General features: G+C 46.0%; 1 protein-coding gene across 1 annotated transcript; it reads left to right on the forward strand.

The window, feature by feature from the left end:
* Positions 1 to 264: 264 nt before the first annotated feature.
* On the forward strand, positions 265 to 11,729 carry ECSIT (evolutionarily conserved signaling intermediate in Toll pathway, mitochondrial). The gene is made up of 4 exons (XM_089586293.1): positions 265 to 981; positions 7,009 to 7,232; positions 7,943 to 8,153; positions 11,296 to 11,729. Exons 1-4 carry the CDS (start codon positions 477 to 479, stop codon positions 11,670 to 11,672), a joined length of 1,317 nt encoding a protein of 438 aa, XP_089442419.1. The 5' UTR covers positions 265 to 476; the 3' UTR covers positions 11,673 to 11,729.
* The last annotated feature ends 6,833 nt before the right edge of the window (positions 11,730 to 18,562 follow it).

Below are 18,562 nucleotides of genomic sequence, written 5' to 3' on the forward strand. Positions count from 1 at the left end.
TCCGCTCGTTCGTTTGGTGAATAAAAGATAAACAGGCAATCGGCATCGAATAGCCCAAATTTATTGTGGCGCATTCCCCAAATGGCTTCCGAAAGCGTTCCAAAAGAAGCCGGTTTTGTCTCTACTGCTTCGGCTTTAAATGAGGCTCACAAACGCAATCCATCACTTGCGCCGCGGAGCAGACGACGCGGAAGTGGAGAGCAGACGACACTTGGCGCGTCCATCGTAACGCCAGATATGGCGGACGCCGTGCGTTTCGTCCGCAAACACTGGCCGTCCGTGCAATGGCGGCATCCCTGGGACATGTGTACGCAGAGGTCAGCAACGCGATCGCGGTTTATTTCTCCGCGTAGACCTTCGCTACTTCTCTACGCAGTTGAATTTGTTACTCGTTTCAAACAAGAAACGAACAGTCTACCATGAGAGGGCAGTGTTAGGTGTGTAACGTACTGGGACACCCTAGTTTCCTATTCGCGATGACCCTTCGTCAGTGCGCCGCTTCGATTGCCGGCCCGCTGCTTTCGGCTGGCGGCAGTCTCTCGATATGCTGGAGGATGCCGTCGCGAATCCCGGCGGCGTCGTCGACGGCGAGGCAGTGCGTGCGTTGCCTCTCCACGTCCCGGGCGCTGCTGTTCTTCGGGAGGCGCAAGAGCCCGCCGCCGTCGTCGGAGACGGCCGTGGCGTTGCGCGAGAGCCTGTTCAAGAGCGAGGAGCAGCGGAACCGCGAGGGATTCATCGAGGTGATCGAGCGCTTCAAGATGGGCAACGAGAACCGCAAGGGCCACGTCGAGTTCATCAACGTGGCGACGCGCTTCGTCACCGAGTTCGGCGTCGAGAAGGACCTGGAGGTGTACAAGATGCTGTTCGACCTGTTCCCCAAGGGGAAGTACACGCCGCGGTCGCTGGTGCAGGCGGAGTTCTTCCACTTCCCCTACCACCAGGACTGCGGGGTGCGCCTGCTCGACACCATGGAGTCGCACGGTGGGTGGCGGTGGTGCTGTGCGTGTGTGGTCCCGTATGGGATATGGCCGAGTCCCGCGGGACTGCGCGAATTGTGTGTGCGTGTTAACCTCAGAGCAGTGCATCTTTAAGCTCAGTGGTTACGATTATGAAGAAAAGAACGAAAAACAGTAAGGCTGGCGTCGCTTTTCATGATTTTCCGTTCGTCGCATGAAGCACCGTGAGTTAATTGGTTGGTTGGTTGGCCTCAAGTAGAATGGCACATACCCACTACGGGGGAGTGGCCAAGACACAGGCGGTGAACTGTTGGAATGAATAGCAGTTTTAGAGGAAAAGGAGTATTAATAGGGTATAGGCTGATAGATCGGACGACGCAACGAAAGGGGTCCTGTTAATAGATGCATAGCAGCTAACCGACCAGCGAACCCAAAACGATAGCTTCCTCCTCAAGGACGGTACAGGCCGTGCAGTTCACAATATTTATTTATTTATTTATTAAATATTGCCAACTGCCTCTTGACAATCAAAGCAGGAGTAAATACATAGTTCTTGAAGATTTGCCAAGTTGCGTTTACCAGCGGCAAGGAAACACAAAGCATGTGATTTACCACCAGCAGTGGGGAATGCGCACAGTCAACGAAGAGGAAGAAGGATATAATATAGAAGGCAGGTGCTTGCACATTAGGAATGAATAGTACTGCAGTTACTCGGTTTTATCCGGTGGTCCGCACTTTACTGGGCTGATGGTTTATGGCTTGTTGTGGACTGTTTCAGAGTATTTGTGTGCTGCAGTTAGTGCTTGCTGTGTATAAAGATTGATGGGTTTGATGGCTAGACCTCATACGTATGTGGGCTGCTGTGACGCTACTTCTTAGTGTCCCTATTGGCTCGTTGCGCCTTCAGGTGGTGCGGGCAGGGCACTTTTGTTTTTCTCTCTGACCCTCCTAACGTGCATCCTTATTGCTTGTAACAGAGCTAAGTTTTGTGATCATGCACAGTTGGCCTTTGGGCCACGCAAAGTACGGGAGTATTTGAACAAAACCATGACTGTTCAACAGCTCTATCCCACGGTTACCCATTGTTTTAGAAGCTGCATAGCGATGTTTTCTGTGCGTCACTGCCTGGCAGGCTTTGCATGCCCTGAGACCTGCAGATGGGTGCGGCAAAGCACATTAGCGTCTTTAGTGGTTGCTTAGCCGACAAGATGGGTTGAACGCAAGGTCCGAGAGACAAATTTTACAGTGCAGCTGTTAGTTTCCCTTTCCTGCATTGCGTGTCGTAGTTGGCGTTGATGGATAACAGACCACCTAACAGGTGTAGTTTGCGTGACAGGTGGCATGCTGGCAGGTAAAAGCAGAGCTAAACGCCACCTGCCACAGAGAGAGTGGAGGAATGGGCAATCGGAAGGTGCCTGTCATGGGAAGATCCTGGAGAATGGCTACAGTAAGATACAGCTTAAAAAAAAAAAACAGCACTTGCTAACACTGGGCGTTCTGTATTACTCCGCTGACCAATTGCAACAGTAAATGAAATCAGCCTTTTAATGTTTTACTATATCAAACAATCCACGTATCAAAATTCTAGAGTTCATAGTCTTTTTCTTGTGATAACCTTCTTGTTTACGTAACAAGAAGCGTTTAAGCAGCTGACTACTTTTTCGTCGTGGAGGAATTCTCTGCGTGGAGGTTGAATGTGGGCGGAGCTTCACTGCAGACTTGACTTGTATCCGACTGTAGTAGTGTAACACGCCACCTGCCAGTGGTGGCAAGTGGTATGTGAAGATCTGCATTCAAAATTTGCATTACCTACTATCATAATAGTTTGTCAATTTTTTTTGCAGCTTAACCCATGATGCCTATTGTCCTGCCCACACAGAGATTTGTTGTTGTCGCTGAAGGCACGTGTTTTGGAGAGAACATTTCTTCGTCACTTTGCATGTTTTCAGCATGAAAATTTGTCCACCTGGTTGTATGCTGTAACGTAGAGCTTGAAAAGTGTGTCAGCTGCTCGTGGGGAGTTGACTGGTCGTGGCTACGTAATGCACACACTTGTTTGGCTGGTTCTTGCTTCTCGCTACGTTATCCCACACTAGGACTGGCGTCATAACTTTTGTCTGCCCAGCATATGAATGGGGTTATTCACAGTCTCATGATTCACACCAAGTAAACCCAGGAGCTGTAATTAATTAGATGAGACCGCCGCAGTGATTGTACATCATAACTTTAATTTCATTCTTACCCTGTCTGGTTAATAGCAGATATGGTGCAGTCAATGAAAACACGGTGCAAAAAGAAAAACTAGGTTAGTCGTTTGTTTGCTTTTTATTTTTTTGATGCCACTCTCCTTGTTTGCATATTTGCTTTTCATTTTGGATCAGCGCTATACTAATTGAAAAGCTTTAAACATGGTACCGTCTTGCTTCAGTACCATGGACACTTTGGTTCCTGAGGAAAACTTCATATGGCAAGTCATCCTTTCTAACAAATTATTAATAAAAGGGCAAAAACATTTATTCAAAAAAAGAAAGCTGTTTTTAAGGTTTGCTTCTGCACATAGCATGCAGTGAACTAGAAATTAGGCAAAATTTTAGCAGCTTCAATAATATTAACCTGGTCGCTGTAATCTAAAAAAAATGCAGTTCAGTTTGTAGCATGTCGTGGGCTGTGAGATGTAGAGTGATGTCTTTCCTTCTGTAGCTGTTCAGTTCTTGTGAACCACTAGTGCGTATCTGCATCCAGATAGCTGCGAGGAGCTGAACACAGCTGTCAAGGTAGCAGAAGCTGCTGGGCGTTTTTTTGCAGCCATTCATTCTGTATGGTAAACAGAAATGGACATTGAGCAGGCACATTGGCGGTTATAAGCATGGGACCACAAAAGAAAGATCGCCACTGTGGAATCTGAGCTTTTGCATTGCTTTCGTAGGTGTGCTGAACTCGGAATGTGTGAAATTAAATATCTCATTATTGTGGAAACTTTGGTTCCCGAGCAAAGCTGTCAATAAAGCGAGTCACTTGTTATAACATCCCAGAAAACTGGGATTAAATTCAGCCGCTATATATATTGGTATGCACTGAAGTCGCAATAAGACATTATCTTACCAATTTCATTTACATTACCTGGTCACCTGCATCTTGAAGAAATGTGATAAAGGAGTAATTACTCGTTGACATCCACCCGAGTGCAGCCATACGGCTACAAAGGAAAGCTATACAGCTTTTTTTAGAAACTTCGTAGTGAAAGAAAAATTCGTCCTCGTCCGGGGTTCGAACCCGGGACCACCGCTTCACCGGAGCAGTCACTCTACCAATTGAGCTAACCGGGACGACAAGCTTATGGTTGGGCGAGAGCGAATTGATCAATAACTCGTAGTGGGGACTGTGTTGGTCAAGCTTTCCTTTGTAGCCGTATGGCTGCGCTTGGGTGGATGTCAATGAGTAATTACTCCCTTATTGCAAATGGAGTCCACCTTGTGGGATTCCCTTAAAACTTTTGACCAATCTGGAATAAATTTAGCATAGTTTGAAGAACCCCTGTAGGCCTTGAGATGAATGGTAGCAGGTTTCTTGCTGGCCGCAGTTGTCATTCTGACTGTTATCACTATGTGCTGAATTAACCTCTGATTTCAAATTTGCTGTTGCATCCACAGTAACCTCATAGCGTATTCTCCACCTCGGCTTTTTTATTGACATTGATCAGTTTTGTTGTTGCTTTCATTTTAAGACCCTCCCACCATGCCTCAAGTTCAAGTCGCTTCAAGCTCTTGAGGAAGGTTCCTTTTAATGCCTAAATTTAAAAAATTATTTCTGAGCTTTGTCATGTCTCATTCTGTCAGTGATCATTTTCTTGCGTGAGTGCTTGCTTTATATCTGATACCTTTCTTTTGTCCTAACATTCGGACAGGCAGAGATTCTTTCTTCCCATGCATTTCGTAAAAATGATAGGAGGTCCTGTAGCAATCCTTACTACAATGTGCTTAAGAAGTGAAAATTTTAGACCTTTAACTATGTTTGAAAGGCATAACATCAGTAAGTCAACCTTCTTTTCACTGATTTGCTTCATATGTACTGCAAGACATGCTTTCAGCTTCAGGTACAAATGTGCCGTCAACCCCCATCATGTCTTGCGTTGTAAACAGGGCCAATGCCATGTCGCAAGCCTCTCCACAGGCTTTCTGCTTGTTCAAGTCACGAGCATCAGTGTACATCAGTGTGGTGAAGCAGGGAAAATGCCTCTTGTTGTGATCTCCACTTACCCTCGCCCTTGTGCAGCTGCGGGCGTTCTACTCCAACAAAATTACAAAACTCGTCTCTTGATTGAATCCTCTGCTGCCCCACAAGTGAGCTTACCCTACCCTTGGTATCTACTGTGACACTCTTATAATAGAGTCCCCTTTGCAAAACTTCGTAAGCCAGCTTCCCTGCACAGCAGCAAAAAACCCTTTACCATGGCAACACGGACTGTTCTACGGGGAGAAGTTGTGTGCAGTACTAAACACTTCTATTCCACGCCTTATGCTGTGCACACACTGACGAGCACTGCTTTGACACAGATGCCTTCCGCCCTTCCTTCGTAGCTGCAGCGGGAGGGTGAACTGAACCTGCAAAGCAGTGGCTTGGGATCTTAATCCCTTTATCCCGACAGCAACAAAGGGCTCAGGCATGCAGGAAAGGAGTGTGGCATTAATCTGACTCAGTGCACGCTAAAGAACCCCAGGTGGTCGAAATTTCTGGTGGTCCTTCGCTACGGCGTCCCTCATCGCCAGAGTCGCTTCGGGACGTTAAACCCCCATAAACCAAACCAAACCAATAATCTGACTGTAGATGGCTGCAGGGCTGCACCCTCTTTCTGGCCCAAAAACCGGTTTAGCTGCCATGCTAAAGGTCTTGCACTGTGCAGAGAAACCGACTTCCAGAGTTTGTGCAAAAGGTCCATAAATCACCGCTAACCCGCTGTCATGAGCTTCTGTTTATTCTCCAGATCACACCAGTCTCGTTCCGTTTTCCTATGTTGCACCCATCAGTTTCCCAAGCTAAACTAAGGGCAGTGATGGAGAGAGGAAAAGATTAGAAAGGAAAATTGTAGTGGCAAGCGTGAGCAAAAGGAGCCATGTTGTTTGGAAGTTTGTTTTGTTTACAGAGCATAAAGCATGAAATACAAACACATAACTTGAGGGGCACAACAAAAATTGTTCAAGGGTCCCAACCACTGTAAGCTAATACATATCACGTAGATGACAGCAAAAAATGAAGCAACTATTTAGCAGTAAATGTATTACACCAGTAGGCACTGAGCACTAGTGAAAACATCAAGTAAGCATGTTATTTTTAGACAGAAAACACAAAGCAGAGTACTGAAAAATATACAGGAATATATGGGAGGAAACAATTAGGTGGAAAAAGTGACCTTATGTAATGGGCAGGACAGATAACTGCAGTCTTTTTGCTTGGCGTACTGTATCCCTGGGAAGGGGGCTGAATGCAAGGTTTGAGGGAGTTCGCTGGGATAGGCTGGCCATGGTAGGCGCAACATAGGGCTATTGGAAAATCATTGGGACAGTCCCCATGTCTTTCAGTGGATGCAATCACGTAGTGGATGATGATGACAATCAGTTTCCCCTCTGTTGCTTGCTGCGTTGATGTTGGAGTGGTGTTTAGCTTTTCCAAAGTGAGCCGTTCGAATCCTTTTGAATTAGGCATATAATTGAATTAGCCTCTCTTGCTTCTTACTTTGCTGCGCTGCGAACAAGCGCAGAAATTCTGCATATTAGAGGCGGTGGTGCAGTGCATGACTGTGTTGGCTCCTCTGTGCAGCCCGCTCTTGGCATGTCATGTATTCACCATATTTGTTTATTTATTATCTATTTATACATACTGCAGGCCATGAGGCCCAAGCAGGAGTGGATACAGAAACAGATCACAAATTCAGCAATAATACCAAAGTGCAAACAGAACACGAGCAGCGGGAAATGGCATGGATATTTATTTATATATTGCCTATATTTGCCTATACATTGCATATATTTATTTATACATATTTATTTATATGCAGGGGTGATTCCGGACCGTGAGCTGCGTCAGATGGTGCTGGACACGTTCGGTTTCTACAGCGAGGTGTTCAAGAAGTTTGCGCGCATGATGTACTGGATGCCCAAGTTCAAGCACATGAGCCCCTTCCCCTTGCCCAAGCCCGTGCCCCGGGACGCCTACGAGCTGGCACAGCTGGCCGTCAAGCGCATGTGCGTCGACATCCAGACCACGGTGTCCGTGCACCAGGTGAGTGTCTGCGCCCCCCCCGTGTGCCGAGGAGCTGCTTGAAACACCAACACTATGGACAAAACGATTGCTGGGGGCCTACCATTGCCAGAGAGGGGACAGAGAGGACGAACAGTACACAAGCGTTGATTTGTAAACTCCTCATTTATATGAAGAAGGTGATGCATGATATACCAATATCCCTCAAGAGAAAAGTCTACAACAGGTGTATCTTACCAGTACTCACCTATGGGGCAGAAATGTGGAGGCTAACAAAGAGGGTTCAGCTTAAGTTAAGGACAACGCAGCGAGCCATGGAAAGGAAAATGATAGGTGTAACGTTAAGAGATCGGAAGAGGGTGGAGTGGGTGAGGGAGCAAACGCGGGTTAATGACGTCCTAGTTGAAATCAAGAGGAAGAAGTGGGCTTGGGCAGGGCATGTAATGCCAAGGCAGGATAACCGCTGGTCCTTAGGGGTAACGGAGTGGATTCCAGGAGAAGGCAAGCGTAGCAGGGGGCGGCAGAGAGTTAGGTGGGTGGAATAGATTGAGAAATTTGCAGGGATATAGGGTGGCTGCAACTGGCGAAGGACAGGGTTAACTGGAGAGACATGGGAGAGGCCTTTGCCCTGCAGTGGGTTTAATCAGACTGATGATGATGATGATGATGAAGGCTTCAGATATTTTGAAGGTATTAAAAGACTAACGAAACAGTCTGTTTGGTGACTGCAGACAAAGGAAGAAGTGCCAGACTCGGTGGACGACACGTGGATCGTCAGCGGCCAGTCACCACAACAGCAGGAGCTCATCAGGGAGCATCCGACGAACAAGCCGATCCGGATCGAGGGTCCGTTCTCGATATACCTCCGTAGCAGCTCCATCTCCTACTTTGTGCTGCGAGCGGAGCCTGTGCCCATTCGAGTCATCGAGGTTGACTCAGATGGTGAGTTGCTCACTGAGAAGGCTTCCCTTTTTTTTCAATCTTTTTTTTAAATAATGCTGTGTATCTTTGACCTGTATAAACACCTGCTCTGTTATCATATTCTCATTTAGCAACACTGGTCATGCATGTTAAAACCTGTTATTTTTACTCTTTACTGGCAGAGCTATCAAAGTTAATCAGTAAGCACAAGGTAGCTGACATAAGAAAGTTCAATGTGGAGAGAAACGAGCATGCTCTGAAGAATAGAAGGGGCTTAAAAGCGATGAAGAGGAAACTAAGCATAGGTGAGAACCAGATGTATGCGTTAGGAGATAAAGAGAGCAATATCCTTAGAAATATAGATAAGATATTTAAGGTAGACAAAGAGTTCTACACAAATCTATACAGTAGCCAATGCATTCAGAACGTTATTGAGAGAGACGATAGTGCACAGCACTGTGACTTCCTGCCGGTAATGAAAGAGGGAGTAAAGAAAGCCTTAGGAACAGTGCAAAGGGGGAAAACAGCTGGTGAGGACCAGGTAGCAGCAGATTTGTTGAAGGACATAGAGGAGATTGTGATATAGAAACTTGCCATCCTATATACGCAATGCCTTGTGGCCTCTAATGTACCAGAAGCTTTGAAGAACGCTAACGTAATCTTAATCCATAAGAAAGGAGACGTCAAGGACTTGAAGAATTACAGACCAATCAGCTTACTGTCAGTTGATTGCAAGGTATTTACTAACTTAATTGCTAATATGGTCAGGACAATTCTAGACTTCAATCAACAAATTGATCAGGCAGGCGTTCGTAAAAGATACTCGACAATGGACCATATTCACGCTATCAATCAGGTGATAGAGAAATTTGCAGAGTATAACCAGCTCCTATATATAGCCTTCATTGATTATGAGAAAGCATTCGACTCAGTGGAAACCTCAGCAGTCATGGAGACATTGCGGAATCAGGGTGTAGAAGAGTGTTATGTGAATATATTGGAAGATATTTATAATGATTGCACTGCTACCGTAGTGCTTCATAAACTCAACAATAAAATTCCATTAAGGAAAGGTGTCAAGCAGGGAGACACGATCTCGCCAATGCTGTTCACTGTCTGTTCACAGGAGGTATTGCGGGGCCTGAAATGGGAACAGTTGGGGATAAGAGTCAATGGAGAATACCTGAGTAGTTTGCGATTCGCTGATGACATTGCCTTGCTAAGCCACTCAGGACAAGAACTGCAAAGTATGATCATTGAGTTAGACAGGCAGAGCAGAACGGTGGGGCTAAAAATTAACATGCAGAAAACCAAAGTAATATTGAACAGTGTAGCAAGAGAACAGCAGTTTGCAATTGGTGGCGAGGTGCTGGAAGTATAAAGAGAATATGTCTACTTAGGACAAGTACTGACAGCTGATCCGAATCATGAGAGGGAAATAATTAGAATGATAAGAATGGGGTGAAGCGCTTATGGCAGGTTCTCTCAGATCATGAATGGCAGTTTACGAATATCCCTCAAGAGAAAAGTATACAACAGCTGTATCCTACCGGTACTCACCTATGGGGCAGAAACGTGGAGGCTAACAAAGAGGGTTCAGCTTAAGTTAAGGACAACGCAGCGAGCTATGGAAAGAAAAATGATAGGTGTAACGTTAAGAGAACGGAAGCGGGCGGAGTGGTTGAGGGAACAAATACCGGTTAATGACATCCTAGTTGAAATCAAGGGGAAGTGGGCCTGGGTAGGGCATGTAATACGAAGGCAATATAACCTTTGGTCCTTAAGGGCAGCAGAGTGGATTCCAAGAGAAGGCAAGCATAGCAGGGGGCGGCAGAAAGTTAGGTGGCCGGATATGAGATCAAGAAGTTTGTGGGGATACGGTGGCCGCAACTGGCGAAGGACAGGGTTAATTGGAGAGACATGGGAGAGGCCCTTGCCCTGCAGCGCATGTAGTCAGGCTGATGATGATGATGATGTTACAAATTTTTACTGGTTCTCTTTTAATGATGTCTCACTGTAGCACTCATACCACACAGAGACATAATGGACCAGGGAGGAAAGTAATATCTGTTTATTTTTTGTACCAAAATAAATGGCGCAACAAAAAAGAGCTAGAGCAACTAAGATGCAACGAGCGGTTGTCTGTCATTCGCTTGTGGATCATAATGATGGACCAATGAAATGCAGTTCACTGAGCTGTGACAGCAAAGCTTTGTGTACCACTGGAGTCAATGAGGCGATTGGCTTTGCCAAAAGAGAGTGCAAACGAACTTTGATTTGAATTTTCACAGCCTTTCAGGGTGCTCATGGCTATTATTTTGCAGAGATCGTCAGAGCAGCCCGATCTACACACTGGAATTGTTTATTTGAAATGTCCAAACATGGTCAGTGATTGTGTAATACATTCTTTTGGGAGATAGCAAACTGGAAAGCCGAAACTTTTTCTTTGATGCTTGCCGGTTGCATTCCTGTTTTTTGTCTTGAACTTGATAAAATTACCATAGTGGTAGATAGCTTTCAGTCATTGTTTTGTCATCCTAATTCAGCACAGAGGTGTGCAGATCAGCTAATCAAAACTTTGGTCGTCTGTGCCTGTTCTGTTGTGACCAATTTGAGTGAAACAGTCCTGACATGAATAGGCATTGCAGTAGTTCGGCTTTCATTGAACTCTGAGGAGGTGGTGTTTCAGAACTTGTTTGATGTGGCTTTCATGCATCTACTTGGCCACTTATTGAAACTTTGTTACACAAGCACTTTGTTACACAAGCACTGTACTCAATGAAAAATTCAGTTGTTAGTATCCAGCCATTGTCCTGTGTCGTTCTCTTCTTGTGTTTTCGTCTTTTTTGGCTAGTTTTCTCCCTTGACAAGCACTTTGTCCGTTGTGCTTTAGGGGAATCTCCCGAGGTGGAGCAGATTTGTTATAAAGGAGTAATTACTCATTAATTGCTCATCGCCGGTTTGTGCTGGTCGTGACTTTTTTTTTTGTGAATGCGAAGTTTCAGGGAAGCTGTATAGCTGTCTTTTGTAGCCATATGTATGGTTATGCTTGGAAGGTTGGGGTTGCTGGTGAGTAATTGCTAGTTTATTTCATGAGTACTTTGTGTGTGAACACTGCAGTACATACTGAAGCAATTGGTGCCTATCTTCTTTCCCTCGACAGACGTTTCCAACATCCCAATAACGGTCTTTGGCGAAAAACCGTACTCGGACATCGCAAAGCCATCCACGATACATGAGCAAACGGACGGAATCATCCTGGCCATCGGAGCCACCGGCACGTCAACCAGGGACTCTCTGCTCTCGTGGCTGAGGATACTGCAGGTGCAGAACCCTAAGCTCAAGGAGATCCCGGTCGTGTTCATGCTGAGGGCTCCGAGCAAGTCGCTAGTCACCGCAAACCAGCCGCAGGAAGAGTTTGAAGGCGACCCTGAGGACGAGGACAAAGGCGAAGCTGAAGCAGATTCGAAGGAGCCATCAGCTGAATACGGACGGGTTTTCGCTGAAAATCGTGAACCTCCCGACACTGGAAAGACGTGATGACGGCTTTTGCTGGTGTAGTGTACATAAGAAGCGGCAATGAATTAGGTTGTTGAAGTGTCTGGTCTGTTTTCTGGGCTGTGCTGGCCGTTTGGTTTCACAAACTCAGGTACCAAACATGCACGAAAAGTGCTCATGTGGTGGAGTGTGTCCAAAATGTGCACAGCACAATGTTAATTATTCTCAGAGATAACAGTATGGAACAGTAGCGTGCAAACCTTGTTTGGCTTTATTGTTAATCCTTCACCTCCCCCAGCCTGTCTGTTTCATCATGCTAAAAAGTGACAGCATTTACAAGCATTTAGGAATGCCCTACTTGAGGATGCATTTGCAAAATAAAACGAGATGTGGAGGTTTGAAAGGTTTGAAAGCATGTAGGAAAGAATGGTCCCATGTGTGAGATCGATACTTTTATTTTCTAGTACCTTGTCTATGTACGGAGGGTTTCTGTGGCTTTGGGAACTGTTTATTAACCATAGCAACGTTACTGGCCGTGCACACAGAAATATTCACTGATATACGTATAATACACTGGTTACAACGGTTGCAGAAATGCATGTAGTGCATGTAGAAGCTGCCATGTTCTGTTGAAAGAAGGATAGTTTGGCTTGATTTATTGGGGTTTAACGTCCCAAAGCAACTTGGGCTGTGAGGGACGCCGTAGTGGAGGGCTCTGGAAATTTCGACCACCTGGGGTTCTTTGACGTGCACTGACATCACACAGTACATGGGCCTCAGGCAATTCGCCTCCATCGAAATTCATCCGCCATGGCCGGGGAACCCACGTCTTTCGGGTCAGCAGCCGAGCGCCGTAACCACTGAGCCTGCGGTGGATGCGTCGACAGAAGGAAATGTGACGAGATGTGACAAGTCTTGTTCTTCATCTCCGACTACTTCCGCCACTTCCAAGCTCACCTGGGCAATATTGATTAGTGAAGATGCGAAGGTGCTGCCGCGAAGTGCAGACACAAAAACAGGCAGAGCCATGTCATTCATGACGATGGTAATGTGGCTATTCGTTTTTATTTTATTTTATTTATTATGTGAAGCATATTACTAGAGCTACACTACCGCCCGTCGAGCGCGGCGGTGGAGCTACCATTGACCTTTAGCGTGACCACGTGACAACATGACGTCACAGCAGAGGAGAGATGGGCTGCCGGTTCGCGCGGTCGGCCGCGGTGGTGGAGGCTCCACATCAGAGGCGCTGCAGCTGACCACGTGACGTTACAGCAGCGGTATAAAGCTGAGCTTGCCTCAGCTTTCCAATGTACTTTCCATGGGTGCCAAGAATGCTGTTGTAGCCGGTGCTGGGGCAGCGGTTGTACACTCTGCATTGAATTCACCGATGATCCCGTATATAGCTGCCACGGCAATCCTTGCTACACTTCTAGTGGTTGTATTGAAATGACCAAGTATTCAACCAAGGAAAGCCATGCATTACCAAGCCTAGCCATCAATATGCTTCGCATCTGACTAGGCTTAACCTTAGCTAAGCCTCAGCCATTTTTTAATTTGTCCTCACAAGTCCACGAGGGACATTACATGGGGGGGTGGGCAAACAGAATATGTAGCATTAGAATGATTTATTACGGTGTTCACTATGCTTGGCGGCAGTTTTTCTTCGCAATGAAAGGAAGGTGGAGCGTCCATAACTGTGTCATTCCACCAAATACTTTGGCTGCACAATGATGCGTCTGGCCGCCTGGCAAGTTTCTCTCCTCGCCATAACTTCATTCCATCACTGGAGCAGCTGACGCCATCTATCGAAGCTTCTTGTAACCAAATGTGAAATTTGTTGTGACAGTTTTGAAGACTCCAGGGTTGATGATGGCGGTCATTTCAGGTGGACGGCCATTCCAATCCCGACCTCGGCCTCTTTTGAGAAACAAAAGTCTGGTGATATGTTTTCGTGCAATCTTGATGATGACAGTGTATTTTTGTGGGGCAAGGGCATTTGTGGCCAAAGCACGTCATGGCACAGGGTATTATTCTTTTACTCATGGTGGGGTCCAAGACCCATTTCCCAGGCATTTTGTCCTAAAAAAAGCCGGGCACCAGACCAGGGGACAGCTTGTACCCACTGTATCACCGGTGGGTACCCGACAGCACTGGGGATCGAACCCCGCACCTCCTGTATGAGAAGCAGATGCTCAAACCTCTAGGCCATCGCTGCTGTGCAAATGGTTCGATCTTGCTCAGGATAGACGGCATTAGCATGGCTAGTACGGGAAATCTGATGAGCCCATGTGATCGGAGTAGCATTGTGAGAAAATGATAAAAGCTTAACACCACTTGCTGCGTGTGTTGGTAAATCATGCTTACAAATAGGGGTGTGCGAATATTCGATAATTTCGAATATTCGATCGAATAGCACGGTATTCGATATTCGTTTCGAACCGAATTCTCGGTATTCGAAATTTCGAAGTATTTGACTCGCGCGAATAGTGTTACTGGGACGCTTGCCCGCTTGCTTTATGTGGTTTCGGTTACGAGTATTGCCGCATAGATGGCTTTTTTTTTATCGCGCTTTCAACGCTCGGGGGTCAGTCAATACGCAAATCACGATCAGGCCGGGGTCCAAACCCAGTGACAAACGAAAAAAAAGTGAGGGCGACGCGCTCTTGCGAAAGATCCTGCTTTCTGGCCGTCTTCGAACCTCCGCACTAAGGCTGCCATAAGCCGCGTTGCTGCCACCGTGTCGAGGCAGACGCAATGAAGGAAGAACACAGCCGACAGTCGTCTAAGCTTCAAAACAAGAAACCTCAGTTCATTGTCTGCGAACCCTTTATATACTCTAGCTGGCGGTGACGCTATCGGTGAGCTCGGACGTCGCAAGTATTCGAACGCGGGCATTGCTTGGCCGCATTCACCCCCCCCCCCCTCCCTCTTCTTTTTTTCCAATAGAGCTGCGGAAAAGATTATCTGATAGGACAGATGCGAAGATAAACACACAGCCAAGATAAACACGATGTTCCGATCCTTCAGCTTGATAAGCGAAGCAACGCTGCGGCAAACAGCAACCGCGAGCTGCTAGTTAAATGCAAAAAAAAAAAAAATGCATCGTGCGACACGCCTTGTCAGAGTGACGGCATAGGCCGGGAAGAGCGCCAGTTTGCCGCACTAAACCCGAGGGAGACAGAGCAGAGCCGACGTTTCCATACGAGCACCCCTCGGATAGCGAAATAGACGCGCCAATCACCGGCGGCAAGGTGATGGCGATGCATTTGATCCATGGGAGGCGCGTCCTGAACGCTCTGTCCCCGACAGTTCGGCCAACCTATCGGTGCTGTGGGAGCTGTGGATAAAGGATGGTGCAATGCTGCCAGTGCTGCTAGGAGGTCCGGTCAGCCTATGTTCCATTTTAACATCTTTGGACGCAGCAGTCCCATCGGCGTAACCGAAAAGAAGGCGCAATCCAAGCCAAGAAGTGAGGATCCTAAACTATAGAAACGCAAGTGGCAAGTCGGTGCACCGAACGTGATTGCCTAGCTCAGTGTTGGACATTCGACCCGTTCGACCACTGGTCACCGGGAGTGCAGAATGTCCTTTTTTTTTTCCTTATTCTTCTCAGTGCTCTTGCTGCAGTGTAGTGCAGTTACTCCTATGGTTTCAGTTATTGGTTGTACTACTGGCACCGTTCTGTTATACTGTCATTTTTTGCATTGTATCTCTAATTTCTTATTAGAAAGCAGGCGGTATTTTTATGTGTTATAACTTTTTATTACCAAACCGGTAAAAATCGTTCTTAACTCACTTTAGGTGCTCTCTTAAAATTTTGAAGCATGGTTTTAAATAAAGCCTTAGTGCAGTATGTAATGGCACCGTGTGGTAGGAAAATAAATGGTTTTGGAAATGCCTACTGTCACTCAGCCTCTTTTTAGTGCCAGAAGTACTATTCGAACTATTCGCTTCGAAATTATTCGAAGAAAATTGCTATTCGCTTCGAATCAAAAAACCGCTATTCGCACACCCCTACTTACAAAGCATCATAAGCATCTTTGTATGTCGTACAAAGCGCAGTGCTTTGTGATGTTTCTTTACTTCTCTTTTGTTTTGTGATGTTTCTTTACTTGTCCGTGTTTGTCTTTCCACTGTGTAATTGTAGGCAATAATGGATGGCCATCGAAACACATGACCTGGCCTATGATGAAAGCAGGAAGAAGAGCAAAAGATGCAGAGAAGCATCTTGTGAGCTCAGGTGACACTACATCCTTCTGCAACCAGTGTTTTGTTCGCTGTGCCATCCCCATAATTCACTCAGGGCAAGGTGAAACACAGTGCCTGCAGAAACGCAGCTATCACAGATACTTGTCAGCCCAGGAACGGGCAGGAAATCTGGGGATTGATATCTTTCTATTTGTAGCTTGACCCATATATGCTGAAACTTCAGAAATTTGAAAAGCTTAAAATATTTTTTGATATAAGAGATTTCCTTCTCTTCAAAGTAATGTTTTATTGGTGGAAATATTCTCAACGCCAACTTTCAAGCTGTCCTACAATGTAGGATACGAGGCAGATTTGCTACGTGCAGTAAAGTTTCAGACAGTTGACTTTCAAATCACATTTCTCATCGTGCATGGTGGTTTTCCCGTGACAGTGCACAAAAGTTATTTGTTTTTCTTTCAGAATTGCAGTGTAGTCGGTGGGGCTGAGCCTGAAAATGGTGACCAGATAAGACTGGCCCACCTTTCTGAGCACGCACAATGAACGCATACTCCACACCCTTTGCACAGGAAAAGTTTAGAGCCATTTGAACCAACGCCAGTGGGCGCAAGGTTTCACGCGCTGAACTTTTGGAGTTACTGCGCAAAAAAGCAGTGTCCTACATGTAGGACGCTAGGCATGTATGGCTTATAGGGACACAGAAATTAACTCCATGTTATTGTTGTCAGTAAAATTAAGTTTTTCTGGCCTGTTCTGGATATGTTCACGTTTTCTCGGCAGCAAAGCACGCATTTATAGTTCAGAAAATTCAGTTTAAAAATGATCTCTTCACACGATTCAAACACTGAATAGAACTCGTTGCTGCAGTTCTGAAGTGAACGGCGATGTGGCATGGCCGTTGGGATCCGCGCAGTAAATTCAGTGGCAACCCACGCAGTATAGTCGTCAAATCAGCCAGTGATGACGGCACCTGTATTCCCTTTCTTGGTCTCTTCTAGCTTATAATAGCTGTGTTTTTGGTAAGGGTGGTCCTTGTTGTTAGTGTGCTGTAGTCTGTCAGCCCAGGCCAGCTTAATTTTTCGTCAGTGTCCCTTTAAAGGTGCACTAAAGAGGAATCTGAACTCATATTTTTGCTGCGGGAACTCGATCGACACGTTCCGAGCGTTCTTGGAAACTTCAAACTATTGCCGTGTGGCTGATTTCCCTAATTTAAATCGGATTAACGTCGGGCTCCCGCTTTTTTTTTTTTAATTCCCTGTAAACGGTGGGAGGAGTCGACGAAATTTTCACCCAGTCCCGTGGCAGCTTGCCGCTCTGCCATCGGCGGAGTGATACGTAGTGATCGGCGAAAGCAAACAGTCCACGCGCATTTTTATTTCCATGGGCCTAGTTTGCAGCTGTGTAGTAGTCTCTGACTAGACCTATTTATTCACGGAAACCTAAAAGAAGCAAAATAAAAGCGAAAGCAAAGTCGCCACGCGACTGCCTGAAAGGCACTCCATGCGTTGGTCGACTCCTCCCGTCATACGTATGTGGGGAATTCAGAAAAAAAAAAAGGCGGGAGCCGGACATTAATCCAATTTAATTAGGGAAATCCGCCGCACAGGGCAATAAATCGGAAGTTTCCAAGAATGCTGGGAACGTGTAGGTCGAGTTCTTGCGGCAAAAAGACGAGTTCAGATTCCTCTTCAGTGCACCTTTAAGCAGTGCAATGACACAGCTAGGATTCAACAAAGAGCATACCGTATAGTCGCTGCTCTGTGTCATCTTAAGCTACAATTCACTACCGGCTTGCTCAAATCACAGCCTTAACAAAATCCTTTTGTACAGTGGGTTCAAGTATGGTGCTGTCCAACATCTGGTGCAGTTGTGTGAGGGAGACAAGTATTTTTGTATTACTGTATCTACTTGTACAATGTACACACTTAATGAATGCACCCACTAGTTTTGCTATCAGAATATGAATTAGTCACATAATGGATGTATTAACTTTTCAAGAAAGAAAGTGTGTTTATTATCCGAGAAAGTGTGCTTTTACCTCAGCTTTATTTTTGAGGCTCAGGGTGTTTGAAAGGAACTTGCCGTAGAATTTTTTTTGCAATTAGCAGTATATATCCACTGCTTTTATCACTTTGGAATTGCATTGTTGAATTTGCTGCGATAAGTGCCATTGTAAGAATCCATCTTGATACAGGGGTGTATGTTGTGGCATATGTGGTTTAGAGAGAGAGAGAGAGAAAAGGACGGAAAGGCAGGGAGGTTGACCAGGCGATGCCCAGTTTGCCAGTTGGCTACCCTACACTTGGGGAGGGGAACAAAGGGGAAAAAAGGAAAAAGAGAAAAGATGTAGTCTCAGAATGCCTGGCCTGAGCAGGCCTTGGTTGCACATGGACATTGTGCACATGGTTGCACTTGGTTGCACGTGGAAGAGCATGTGAGAAGCGCAAGAGTAAAAAACAGCTTGGCTTGGAGCACTGCAGCAACTTTTGTGTTACCTTGTCTGCCTTGGCTGATCCGGATCATGAGAGGGAAATAACTAGAAGAATAAGAATGGGGTGGAGCCCATATGGCATGAATGGCAGTTTACCAATATCCCTCAAGAGAAAAGTATACAACAGCTGTATCCTACCGGTACTCACCTATATATGGGGCAGAAACGTGGAGGCTAACAAAGAGGGTTCAGCTTAGGTTAAGGACAACGCAGCAAGCCATGGAAAGGAAAA

This window comes from Amblyomma mixtum, chromosome 4, assembly GCF_055824585.1.
Source record: "Amblyomma mixtum isolate Tamu chromosome 4, ASM5582458v1, whole genome shotgun sequence".
Classification (NCBI taxonomy): domain Eukaryota; kingdom Metazoa; phylum Arthropoda; class Arachnida; order Ixodida; family Ixodidae; genus Amblyomma; species Amblyomma mixtum.